Here is a 12288-nt window from a genome sequence, read left to right as displayed (position 1 = left end):
AGTTTGTTATCTTTATTATTTCATTTTAACCCAACCTCACAAAGGATGTACCCTGTACCCCCCCCCCCCCCCCCCCCCCCCCCCCATGAAGAAATACACAAACACAAGCACAATTCAATTACCACAAATGTATATTAAACACAAAGTTATCCCCAAAATCCCAACACAAAATTCCACAAATCCCAACACAGAATTCAACACCAGGTTTTCACTTAGTCGTGTGTGAACATGACCACTTCTGGGAAATGTGAGTTTGCCCAAGTTACTTTCACTTATCTGGGGAGGGTGGATGGCCAGGGTCAAGTTCGCCCCGGTAGAGCAAAAGTTCTTGGTAATGATCAATTTCCACCTCCGACCACTAAGAACTAACTTATGCATTGTTGGTGGGGTACTACAGAGGGTTTTGTAGAAATTTCTCCACTGTACTTGCACGTCTTACTTCCCTGTTGAGTTCCAAGGTCATGTGTGATTGGTCCCCTCAGTGTCAGTGTGCTTTTGAAAATGTCAAAAGTCTGGTGGTCTATTTCTTCAAGTGTTAAGCTTAAACATTCGCCATATAAAAGGTTCTGAGAATGTTGTGGCTGATGCTCTGTCATGTGCACTGCCTCAGTAAAGGTCTATATAATGGTTCATTTCTTCCGGTAACCTGTTTGTCTCCTCCTCTTAATTTGCTTCAAGATACCAAAGTTGTTGAGTGGGTAGAGCAGGTGGTTTTAAGGGCAATCGGATCATTATGTAACAGACAGAAGTTATTAAAATGTCCTTACATTTTGTGTATTACATGTTTTCTATTTTGTTTGTTTGTGTGTCCTTCTCTTTATGGGAGGGGGTGTGATGGTCTCTGTACTATGTTATTTCTGTTGGTTGTTTCCAGGAGTGCCTGAGTGAGGAAGCCTGTCCAAGATGGTTGGCTGCATCCTGAGAGGGAGTGGCCAAAGGTGAAAGAGCTGCTTGCCTGGAGCTTCTTTCTCTCTTCCAACTGCCAAACATCCAGGACACCATCCCCATTAGCTACATTTATTTTTTCTTCATTTTCCCACATACTTTCTCTCATTTATACATGCACTACACCACTGATCCCACATTTTAAAAAGTTATTTCTCTCAACCTTCAGCTACTCTTTTGTTACAAACCGGGAGCCAGGTCTGTAACAGTGTAAAATGTAAAAACAGGATAAAAGTCAATTTTGAGCTTCTAGGGAGCAGCCGTAATACTTTTTTTTATTGAAAAACATCAAGAGGAACCATAATGTGTACAGGATATGATGTCGCTGACAGGAGACCAAATGAAACAATCTTAGACATTTCAATGTGGAAAAGTTACATATTATAACTTCAGTTGGAATTGTTTTCATGAAATGTTAACATTTCACATTAATGTTTAGGCTCTGTAACGTGTTCTTCCATGTGTTCTCAGTCTTTACTTACTGCAGGGTCAAATAACTGACTAACTGAACACAGACATGACTGGTGCTGGATGGCAGCTGTGGTCAGACACCCTCAGTGCTGTAGAAAATGTCCCAGGATGGCAGCTGACCACAGCTACACCCGACTTCACTGTGACGGTCCTGAAGGCTCAGGGTGATCAGGTGGAGTCCACAGACAAACTCTATCAGCTGTAACAGTCTGCAGACTCTCATGTCTGTGTTGGCACTGATGTCTGCTGACATGACAAACAATTTACAGGAATCCAGTCCTCACAGAGCATCCTCAGGTTATAAATACCTCTGACCTCTCACCTCAGATCTTCAAATGTAAAATCTTTAGAGTGAATATTTCTAACGTCAGTCACATGCTAGTGCTTCTCCTGAGGCGGTGCCGTGTCTCTGAGCCTCTGTGCAGACTTGTGCAGCTGGTTGTGTCTCTGCAGTCTGTCACAACAGCAGGTTTGAGAGGATGATCTGCAGGCACAGAGAGGGACAGAGCACTGATGGTGACCTGCTGACAGCTGGACTGTTGCTCTGACCCTGAACATCCAGACACAGAGACAGGGTCGCTGGTTTTGTAGGAATACTCGTAGAGTTTCTTCCTGAATGCACTCTCTGTGTTTTTTTCCTTCTTAAAGAGGATTGTGTAGCACTTTGGGAAGAAATGGCAGCTGAGGATGCCGTAGTTAGAGATGAGGATGACGACCATCTCCACTGCCGACCGGTACACTCCTGGAGTGGTGACGTGGACAGGGATAAAGAGCAGCCAGGAGATGAGGTAGAGCAGCATGCTGAAGGTGATGAACTTTGCCTCGTTGTAGTGTTGTGGAAGTCTGCGTCCTTTGAAGGCGCAGACAAAACACACAAAAGCTAGGACGGCTATGTAGCCCAACATCACCCCAAAGGCCACGTTTGAGCCCTCGTGACATTGCTCCAGCAGAATCCTGGGCTGCGAGACAATGTCTTCAGATGGGCTTCCGAGGACCAGCCAGCAGATGCAGGTAACTACCTGCAAGGCCACGATGATGCTGACAATGACATACGGCTGGTAGAGCCTCCGCAGAACCTCCTGCAGCTCAGGGTTGAACTGGAAGGCCAACAGGATCTTTAGGGTCTTGACCAAGATGCAGGAGACACACACAGTAAAGCTGATGCCAAACAGCACCTGTCGAGCCTTACACTGGAAAGAGTTGGGCCGGCCCACAAACAGAATGGCACTGATGTAGCTGATGACCAGAGAGAAGAGGATGACCTGGCTCAGGGGCCCCCCAGCAGCCTTCACTACCGGAGTGTCACGCTGGTGCAAGAACAGAGCCGACACCATCAGAACCAGGACAATGCCCAGGGCAGCGAAGGCCAGGAGCACCACAGCGAAGCCATCGTGCCAGGAGAAGTAACTTGTGGTTTTGGGGGTGCAGCTGGAGCTGCCGTTTGCAGACCACTCTTTGCTTGTGTTGCAGCTCAGACACTGGTCCATGTCTGAGGGAGGAGGGAGCACAGGTACACATTAACACACCAGCTCACAAAGACCTGATCCTACTGCACATAGAATTCCAACCCTGACCTGGTTGTTCAGCAAACCTGGTTCTGGGTCAACTGGTCATAACTGGACCGGTGAGGAGTCAGAGACTGGATTTACTGGACTTATTGTTTCAGAAGATTCTAAGGCTTTCAGACCTTTATGGGTCATTCTCATCCTGATGTCAGATGGAGGCTGTGAGGTCACATTTCAGTTGTGAGGGTCACATGACTTCATGTGGGGGTCATTAGAGTCACATGAAGACAAGAGCAGCGAACAAGTTCACACTGGTTCATACTTTGTGGCCCGTTTCTCTAAAGGGTACCAGCAGAATGAACTTTTCTTTTCTTTTGTGTCAGTGTGTTATTGTGAATTATTATGTGTCTGTAAAAGAGCAGAGCATTTTCATTGTGGTGCCTGCTGTTGATAATAAATGTGTTTTAGTAGTAACTCCTGTCTGTTGTCACTGAGCAGCTCCACCACCTCTGTCATTGAATATAACCACCCTGTCCTCTGGATGCCTGAACATCCTTACAGCAACCGCCACATCAGTTGGTTAAAGATTCAGGTGATTCAGAGAGAAGGGAGGTGTACCTGGGGACAGGAAGTTGTTCTCCACCACAGCAGAACTCAGGAGCTCTACCTGCCCTCTGCCCACAGGACCTGAGAGTCTCTGCTCTGGGGGGGGGTAACACCCAGTGACTCCTGCTGTTTGTTGTTGTGTAGTATAAAGCTGCTGGCACAACACAAGCCTCACACACTGAAGGGCTGGTGGTACTCTGGGCAGGGACACTGCAGCGGCTCTGTTTACACAGATGTGCTCAGAGATATGTTCACTGATGCAAATTACACTGAAAACTTGTTAAAGGTGAGATGAAGAGATGACGTGTGAGCAAACGAGGAAGAGAGACCAAGCAAGTGAGGGAGAACCAATCCAGAGAGCTCAGAGTAGAACTGAACAGGCTGTTTGATTCAGGGTTGTTGCAGCAGGAATCAATAACCAATAAACACTGTTCAGATCAATCAGTTTGGAGACAAACTGTTCATACTGTGGCTGAAACATGAGACCTACTACTTCCTGTGTGTCACAATGTGATTGGATCACAGTGCTTCCTCACAGCACCTTGAATGTGACCACACCTGGTTTCTTAGAGCGCACAAACCTTGGTGACAGGTGAAGAGGGGCTTCATGTCAACAGGTGAATCTGACTTTTAACCAGAGAGAGAGAGGGAGAGAGAGAGAGAGAGAGAGAGAGAGAGTGTGTGTGTGTGTCTTACCTGTCTCATTAGAGTATTGGTTCTCAGAACATTTGGCGCACTCATAACAGCAGGTGTGTTGACCCTCAGCTGTCTTCTTGAACTCTCCAGGTTTACAGCTGTTAGAGCATCTAGACGTGATGTTCTGAGGACAACAGAGACCAGGATCAGAGTCCAGAGACCAGGATCAGAGACCAGATACCATGATCACAGAGCACAGAACAGGATCAGAGTCCAGAGACCAGGATCAGAGACCAGATACCATGATCACAGAGCACAGACCAGGATCAGAATCCAGAAACTAGAATCACAGACCAGATACCATGATCACAGAGTAGAAACCATGATCAGAAACCACAATCTTGAACCATGATCTCAGACCATGATCTCAGATCCTGATCTCTGAGCACTCGACTCTCTGTTCCATTGTTCCTGATTTATTTCTGTATTTTCTTTTATTGTTCCCTTCACAGCTTTTTCTTTGTCAGGTGACTCAGACTGGATGTCCTGTGTATTTACACTGAGATGCTGTTAGTGTTGTTCAGTCAGCTGTAACAGTTTGCATGTTGTTAGTCAACACACACTGCAGTGTGTGTGTGTGTGTGTGTGTGTGTGTGTGTGTATAAAATGACCTAAGGGCAGCAGGGTGTGGGCCTACCTTCAGGTCCTTGAACTGCTGGGTGCTGCTGTGGTTGGTGTGAGTGAAGTTGTTAGTGAGTAGGTCGTACTCAGCCACAATTTCATGGCAGTGGATTTCTCTTCCATCTGACCTCCACAAGTTCACGTTGTAGCCCTGGTTGACGTCCCCGTTGATGTTAAACTTGTAGCTCTTTCCTCCAAGTTTAAACTCCTGTGTCCTCAGAGCCTTCAGTACCTACAGGACCAGATCAGGTATTATTATCATGATCAGCTCACTTCCCTGGATCAGTCTATCAAACCACAATATTTCCACATGACAAGGACAAACAGCCTCTTCAGAGACTCTCAGCCTTTCATGTTTGACTGTGCCTGTTTGTTGCACTTCAGCTCAGCTCAGCTTCCTGCCAGAGAAACAGAGACCTCTGGGTGACTGTACAGCCATGTTTTCCTACAATATAAACCCTCTGGACCCCCTGGACCTCTGACAGTTTGAAATATGGTCTTAATATAGAAAAACACCAACAGTTCCACAGTGTGAGAAACAGGCTGCCAATTGTGCCAACCATGTGTTTATGGTATGTAAACCAAGGTGTCATATTTAATGTGACAATGATCTCAACAGCCAGGACCTGATCCTCAGATGTAACCTGAATCCAGACTTAGTCCTAATCTTAGCTGCCTGTAAACCTGAACCCTGATCCTCAGCCTAAAATTTACTTATACCACACATACACACAAGCACGCACGCACGCACGCACGCACGCACGCACGCACGCACACACACACACACACACACACACAGGTGTGTGACTACCTCCCAGGGCTGCACTTTGCCTGGTGTTTTGCAGTCTGTGCTCCTGCAGACAGATGCCACAGCATAAGCCACGGCGCTCACAGCCATCTCAAGACCCAGGACAGTGTCATCATCAATGTGTTTTTTGAGGGTCTTCAATGCCTCAGACACCAGCTCGGCCTCTGTGGAGTCTTTACTGGCATTTAGCTGGATGTAGAACTTCTGCAGGAAGGAGTTATTCCTTGTGCGTTGATATCCAGCTGCTTCCAGCCTGCTAAGGTACTCATTGAATGATGACGAATTTCCATTTTTGAAGGTGAAGCCCACAACGTGTCCTATGTCCTTCAGAGTTAAGTTTCCTGTCACAGAGCTGGAGGAGGACCAACTGTCACTGGCCAACCAGACTCGTTTCATTGACTCCACAGTTTTTCCCTCTCTCAGCGCCTGGTCCTTCAGCTCCTGGTAAAGGTTCCTCATGTGATTAGACCTGGCAAATGACACGATGACCCTCGCCTTGGAATTGTTGTAGATGGTTTTGGCAGCCTGCGTGATAGCGTGACTGTTCACAGACTGATCTGACAAAACTGATTTGAAGGCCACACAGATCCCATTTTCTGAGGCCTTGGACTCAAAGTGCTCAAGAGCTGACCGGCCATACTCTCCATCTGTGATAACGATGCCCACCCAGTTCCAGTTGTTGTTGCAGAGGAGACGGACCATGGCAGCTGTCTGGTGCTCGTCATTAGGGACAGTCCTCATGAAGGCAGGATAGCGAGTCTTATCACTCAGAATCACAGCGGTAGATGAATAACTTATCTGGAGAACAGAAGACAAAGATGTGATGTTTCTAGGTGAATGGAAAAGTTCATCAAAATATCAAAACATGGGGCTTGGTGGTCCAGAGGTTAAGGTGCCAAACATGATCCATGTCAGACCACATCTCCCTCCTTTGTCTGTCAGCTCTCTGCTATTGGCTGTCCAGTAGTCTGAAGTCCACTACTGGACACAAAAAGCTGCTGTTTATTCAGCCCAGTTTTACCAGGTGGAGAAGAATCAGCCTGATGAACTGACCTGATGATCTGCTCTTAATGATCCAGTCTCATCTCTGCTGAGCTCTGATGTTTGTGTGCTAAACTGTCAAACAGTTTTGTTTGGTCACAGGTTTGTTCCTGCTCCACCTGTAATACGTCAGAATGCATTGTGGGTTTTGTAGTCTAACTGGCGGTCTGCCTGAGTCACAGTCACAGTGTGTAGAAGAGTGTTCAAGTCTACATTTTTCTCCTAAAACACCATTGTGAAGCGTTTCTGCAATGACTTGTTTTTCAGGACCTGTAAACTCTGAGACAAGCTGATCATAGATCATGAAAGAGGATAAAACTGTGAAGCCTGTCCTGAGGGAGGCCACAGGACATTCAAATAAAAACAGACATTCTGACATGTCTTAGCAGGGAAGGCACATGTGCTGCTAATAACACTAATGATGGCTCAGATGTATTGGGGGGTCTCAGAATGTCACTGATCCAGCAGTCACTAAAGCTCTGAATGCAGGGGGGTGGGGAAGGGGAGGGAACCCAGTACAGTGCAGGTGCTTCAGTGAAGTGTTACAGTCCTTAGAGTTTCCTTCGAGTTAGGGATTATAAAATAGCATAAAAGTAAAGTACAAGTAGGCTACCTCAAAGTTATACTTAAGCACAGTACTTAGAGTAAATGTACAACCACGAATACAATTACTAAGCTTTCAGCATGTATTGATTTTAATATTGTTCAATGACCAATAAGGTAAAACTCCTGAATTCCTGAGTGAAAACAAATCAGGTGTCTATTATTGAAGTTAATATCAAAAGGCAAAAAGACTAATTTGAACCACAGCCACACAAAGACTATTAAAATGAAATAATAAACTCTATATTGATCTCAAAACGTATCTCTACAACAACTAATCCTCCACTGTCTCACTGCTCATGACTGATGACACTATCTGATGGCACTGGTGCTCAGTGCCATCAGATAGCTAACTTTAGTTAGCTAAACTGTAATTACGGATAAAGTTAGAAACTAGCTAACATTAGTTAGCTAAATTGTAGCTTAACGCTAAAGTTAGAAACTAACTTACATTAGTTAGCTAAATTGTAACTTAACACTCAAGTTAGAAACTAGCTAACATTAATTAGCTAACCTGTAACTTCAGGTTAAAGTTAGAAAATAGCTAACATTAGTAAGCTAACTACTCACTGTAACTTAATGCTAAAGTTAGAAACTAGCTAACATTTGCATTCATCCATAAATACTTGACACAGTCTAATTCAGAAACTCAAAAGGTAATGAAGAGTATTAAACAAGCTAGATAGTTAGCTACTGCTACTTCAATTACCTAAATGAAGAAAGAGAGTAGGAAGAGTTGAGCTATTAAAATGATGACTTCATAGAAATAAGCAACCGAGTAGGAGCCAGAATAAATTATTTTCAGACATAAGTAGGTTATATGGACTTCTGACTTTTTTATACATTTGTTAAGAAGATAGGAGGCACCGAAGCTCCTTTCCTCATCATTTAGAGAGCGCTGCAGGGATAACGTATTTTTTGTAGACCAACCCTGAAGTCATCATCACCTGGTTCCCCCCACAAACAGCCAATAGGATTTCTCCATTGTCTTTAGGATTATTACAGAAAATCAGCATCAGTTTCTGATCCTGACAGGTTTGGTTCAGCAGGATAATCTTCACTAATGACACCACTTTATGACGTTTGAAGCCTAAATACAATCAGCAGCAGTAAAAAGCTCATGTTAGGCTATAAACTAACTACACCACAGTCACATGACTTCTCCGTCACCACCACTAAACTTCAACTTGTAGTTATATTTAGCTCTGAGCTCTTCTACAAAACCTTTCCTCTGACAAAGTCAGTAACAGTTTGTAAGAGCGAGTAGAAACACAACCAGGCTGTAAAGGTGGACTGGTGAGGAGATCGGTTTTCATGTTGGACTGATGACGTTTAATGTCCCCGACAACCTCAGTCGTCTCATTTAGACACTTGTTAGCAACCGGCCTTTTTTAATAGATGGAAAAGATTCAAGAATCAGAACTGAGAGATTTACTGACAGGTTTTATGTCGTAGTGAAAATGTCTTTAGCTGGTGTGAAACACAGACATTATTTCAGTCATCTGACCAAAAACACATTTATAAAATCCAGAGACTTCAGGACCAGGGATCAGGAAGCAGTGGTGATTCCAAAGTCTGCTGGGGCCCTATGCAAAAAAATTGCTGAAATAAAACAAAATAATGTAAATGTTGTCACATTGTAAGACCCTTTAAAAAGGTTTCTTACTGAGCCATGTTGGTTACTTTTCCTTCTAGATTTGGTGACTTTTAAACCATTTAGATACTTTTCTTCATAAAACCAGCTGGAGACACATCTGTAGACTTTCTGCACAGACATTATCTCCTCTCCTTCTCAGTGGGGAGGCTCTGATGAGGCTGTGGATTGAAGGTGTTCAATGGGTGGGACAGAGCAGCATCTGCAGCATCTGTGGCGCCTCACCTTGAAAGTGTCCTCACCTGTGTTCTCTAATGACTGTCAATCATGCATCAGCTGACAGTTTATGGTCATAATAAATCTGTCTGACATTTATCAGCTGCAGCAGCTGTAAACCTGTTTGGGTGCTTCAGTGAACTCTGTGTCAAACCTGCTGAATCAGCAGCCTGGTCCTGTCTCTTACCTGAGGAATCATCCTGAGCGTCAGTTGCCTGGCGATGGCGATGGATGTTTCGGAGTTGGAGGCACCTATAACAGACATGATTGGCTGTCCACAGGTGGAGGCGTTGCTTCTTGCGTGGCAGTCGACCTGCTGCATGAAGTCTGCAGTTGCTCTCAGAGCTGTACTGACATCAGAGCAGGAGTCCAGGATCCGGTATCCCAAAGTGACATTCACCTCTGTCAGTGGAGGGGATTTATTCATCACCTCTATAGCGTTGATCATCATCAGAACGGCAGCCAGGGCTTTCTCATTAAACCTGAGTGAACAGGACAGATAATAACTACAGCATCAATAATAACTGCAGCACCAATAATAACTATAGTACCAATAATAACTACAGCAACAATAATAATAACTATAGTACCAATAATAATAACTATAGTACCAATAATAACTACAGCACCAATAATAACTATAGTACCAATAATAACTAAAGTACCAATAATAATAACTATAGTACCAATAATAATAACTACAGCACCAATACTAACTACAGCACCAATAATAACTACAGCACCAATAATAACTAAAGTACCAATAATAATAACTATAGTACCAATAATAATAACTACAGCACCAATAATAACTACAGCACCAATAATAACTACAGCACCAATAATAACTAAAGTACCAATAATAACTAAAGTACCAATAATAATAACTATAGTACCAATAATAACTAAAGTACCAATAATAACTTAAGTACCAATAATAATAACTATAGTACCAGTAATAACTACAGCAACAATAATTATAACTATAGTACCAATAATAATAACTACAGCACCAATAATAACTACAGCACCAATAATAACTAAAGTACCAATAATAACTAAAATACCAATAATAATAACTATAGTACCAATAATAATAACTACAGCACCAATAATAACTAAAGTACCAATAATAATAACTACAGCACCAATAATAACTACAGCACCAATAATAACTAAAGTACCAATAATAACTAAAATACCAATAATAATAACTATAGTACCAATAATAATAACTACAGCACCAATAATAACTAAAGTACCAATAATAATAACTATAGTACCAATAATAATAACTACAGCACCAATAATAACTAAAGTACCAATAATAACTAAAGTACCAATAATAATAACTATAGTACCAGTAATAACTACAGCAACAATAATTATAACTATAGTACCAATAATAATAACTACAGCACCAATAATAACTACAGCACCAATAATAACTAAAGTACCAATAATAACTAAAATACCAATAATAATAACTACAGCAACAATAATTATAACTATAGTACCAATAATAATAACTACAGCACCAATAATAACTACAGCACCAATAATAACTGCAGCACCAATAATAACTATAGTAGGCTACCAATAATAACTATAGTAGGCTACCAATAATAATAACTACAGCACCAATAATAATAACTACAGCACCAATTAATAATAACTACAGTACTACTAATAATAACTACAGCACCAATAATAACTACAGTACATGTGATAGGAGACATACAGGGACAGGAAGGCAGAGAGGCTATTTAAATTTCATAATATAAGCTTCTAATAAAAATAATAAAATCACTAATAAAATCATTTCAAACCTCAGCAGTTTATTTTCTTTAATTATCATCATTATTATTATCATTATATTGTTATCATGAATTCTTTTGGCTTTGATAACTGTGTAGTGAAAATCACCCATGCTGTTTTGTAAAATTTTTTCTGCTTTCTGTCTTTTCATTACCTTCCAGGGGGAAATATTATACTTTTTACTCCACTACATTTATCTGACAGTTATAGTTTTTACCTTATGAACAAAAGTATCATCAGTTACTGATGCACTGAGTCTTAGAACGATTTGTTTAATCTGGATTTTAATTGTTTCTGTTCTGAACTGTTTTATTTTATTTTATTTTTGTTTTACAGTTAACACTATAACATTTTACTCCTTTTACACTTTAGATACATTTGTAGTTGAGTGCAGGACTTTAACTTTGATTTGTGATGGGGTATTTTTAAATAGTGCTGTTATTACTTTTATTTGATTATTTGTTACTACAGATACTGAATATCAGGATGTTTTGACTCATGGGACTAAACTGTGACTGCTGACAGAGGAGGATCAGCTGTTAATCATGTGTTACATCAGTTTGATTGATCTCACCTGATACACGGCTGAATCTGAGGTGCATAAGAGTCGTTGTTCCTCTTCTCTACATTCCTATGAACGGGGAACATTCCTCCGATGATGATGTCTCCTGGGGCTGTAGCTGCCAGTGCTCTGGTGTCGGCTTCAGCAGCAGCGTGTCCTGTCTCCAGGATCATAAGCAGAAGTGTGAGGTGAGCAGTCCAGGCCATGGTCCTGCCCTCTGTACTGTCTCTCTGTACTGGGTCTCAGCTCCTCGTCCTGGTCTGTGGTGTTTCTCCTCCAACACACTGATACTCTCCTTTTAAAGCATCTTCATGCGGCTTAAAGAAAATTCCCTCTTGCTTCACTGATCTCAAATTCTCCCCTGCAGCCCTGCCCACTGTTTCCTGATTGACAACAGGTGAGTCACTGTTCAGCAGAAGCAGCCGTCGTCACATCTGTTGTTGTTTTGCATATTTCTCAGCTCTCACTGATCTGATCTGATCTGATATACTTTATCTTTATGGATGCACAAACAGACAAACGCTGTCAGTCACTTTTGCACACGAACATTATTGTTTGATATTTGCATTAACTAGGACCTTATGTGGTAACTGCTGATGCCAAAATGCAATTAGAGAGGTGATTACATAGATCACACATTAATGTTTGATACAAATAACCAGGAGCCCACCTCAGTTTCTCAGAGACCTGAGCAGTGACTTCAGATTTCTCTGCAGAAAAAAGAAAATTCCCTTTACTAAAC

The 12288-nt window shown here is 42.2% G+C and overlaps 1 protein-coding gene across 1 annotated transcript; it reads right to left on the bottom strand.

The window, feature by feature from the left end:
* Positions 1–1184: 1184 nt before the first annotated feature.
* LOC139613149 (G-protein coupled receptor family C group 6 member A-like) lies at positions 1185–11942 on the bottom strand. The gene is made up of 6 exons (XM_071469534.1): positions 11559–11942; positions 9354–9648; positions 5656–6450; positions 4861–5076; positions 4224–4347; positions 1185–2905 (listed from the first exon to the last, which is right to left on the bottom strand). The coding sequence occupies exons 1-6, from the start codon at positions 11750–11752 to the stop codon at positions 1788–1790; spliced, it is 2742 nt and encodes a 913-aa protein (XP_071325635.1). The 5' UTR covers positions 11753–11942; the 3' UTR covers positions 1185–1787.
* Between the last annotated feature and the right edge of the window lie 346 nt (positions 11943–12288).

Source organism: Trachinotus anak, unplaced genomic scaffold, assembly GCF_046630095.1.
Source record: "Trachinotus anak isolate AG129_WGS33_773 ecotype Australia unplaced genomic scaffold, CSIRO_AGI_Tana_v1 ptg000032l, whole genome shotgun sequence".
NCBI classification, from domain to species: domain Eukaryota; kingdom Metazoa; phylum Chordata; class Actinopteri; order Carangiformes; family Carangidae; genus Trachinotus; species Trachinotus anak.
This window is presented reverse-complemented; position numbering and strand designations above follow the sequence as displayed.

Bases quoted from the DNA above. Each gene is read 5' to 3' on its own strand.
- LOC139613149 (XM_071469534.1), bottom strand. From the start codon at position 11,752: ATGGCCTGGACTGCTCACCTCACACTTCTGCTTATGATCCTGGAGACA. The intron at 6,451-9,353 runs GTAAGAGACAGG...TCTGTTCTCCAG, and splicing joins CGCTCAGGATGATTCCTCAG to ATAAGTTATTCATCTACCGC. The intron at 4,348-4,860 runs GTAGGCCCACAC...TGTTGTCCTCAG, and splicing joins AGCAGTTCAAGGACCTGAAG to AACATCACGTCTAGATGCTC.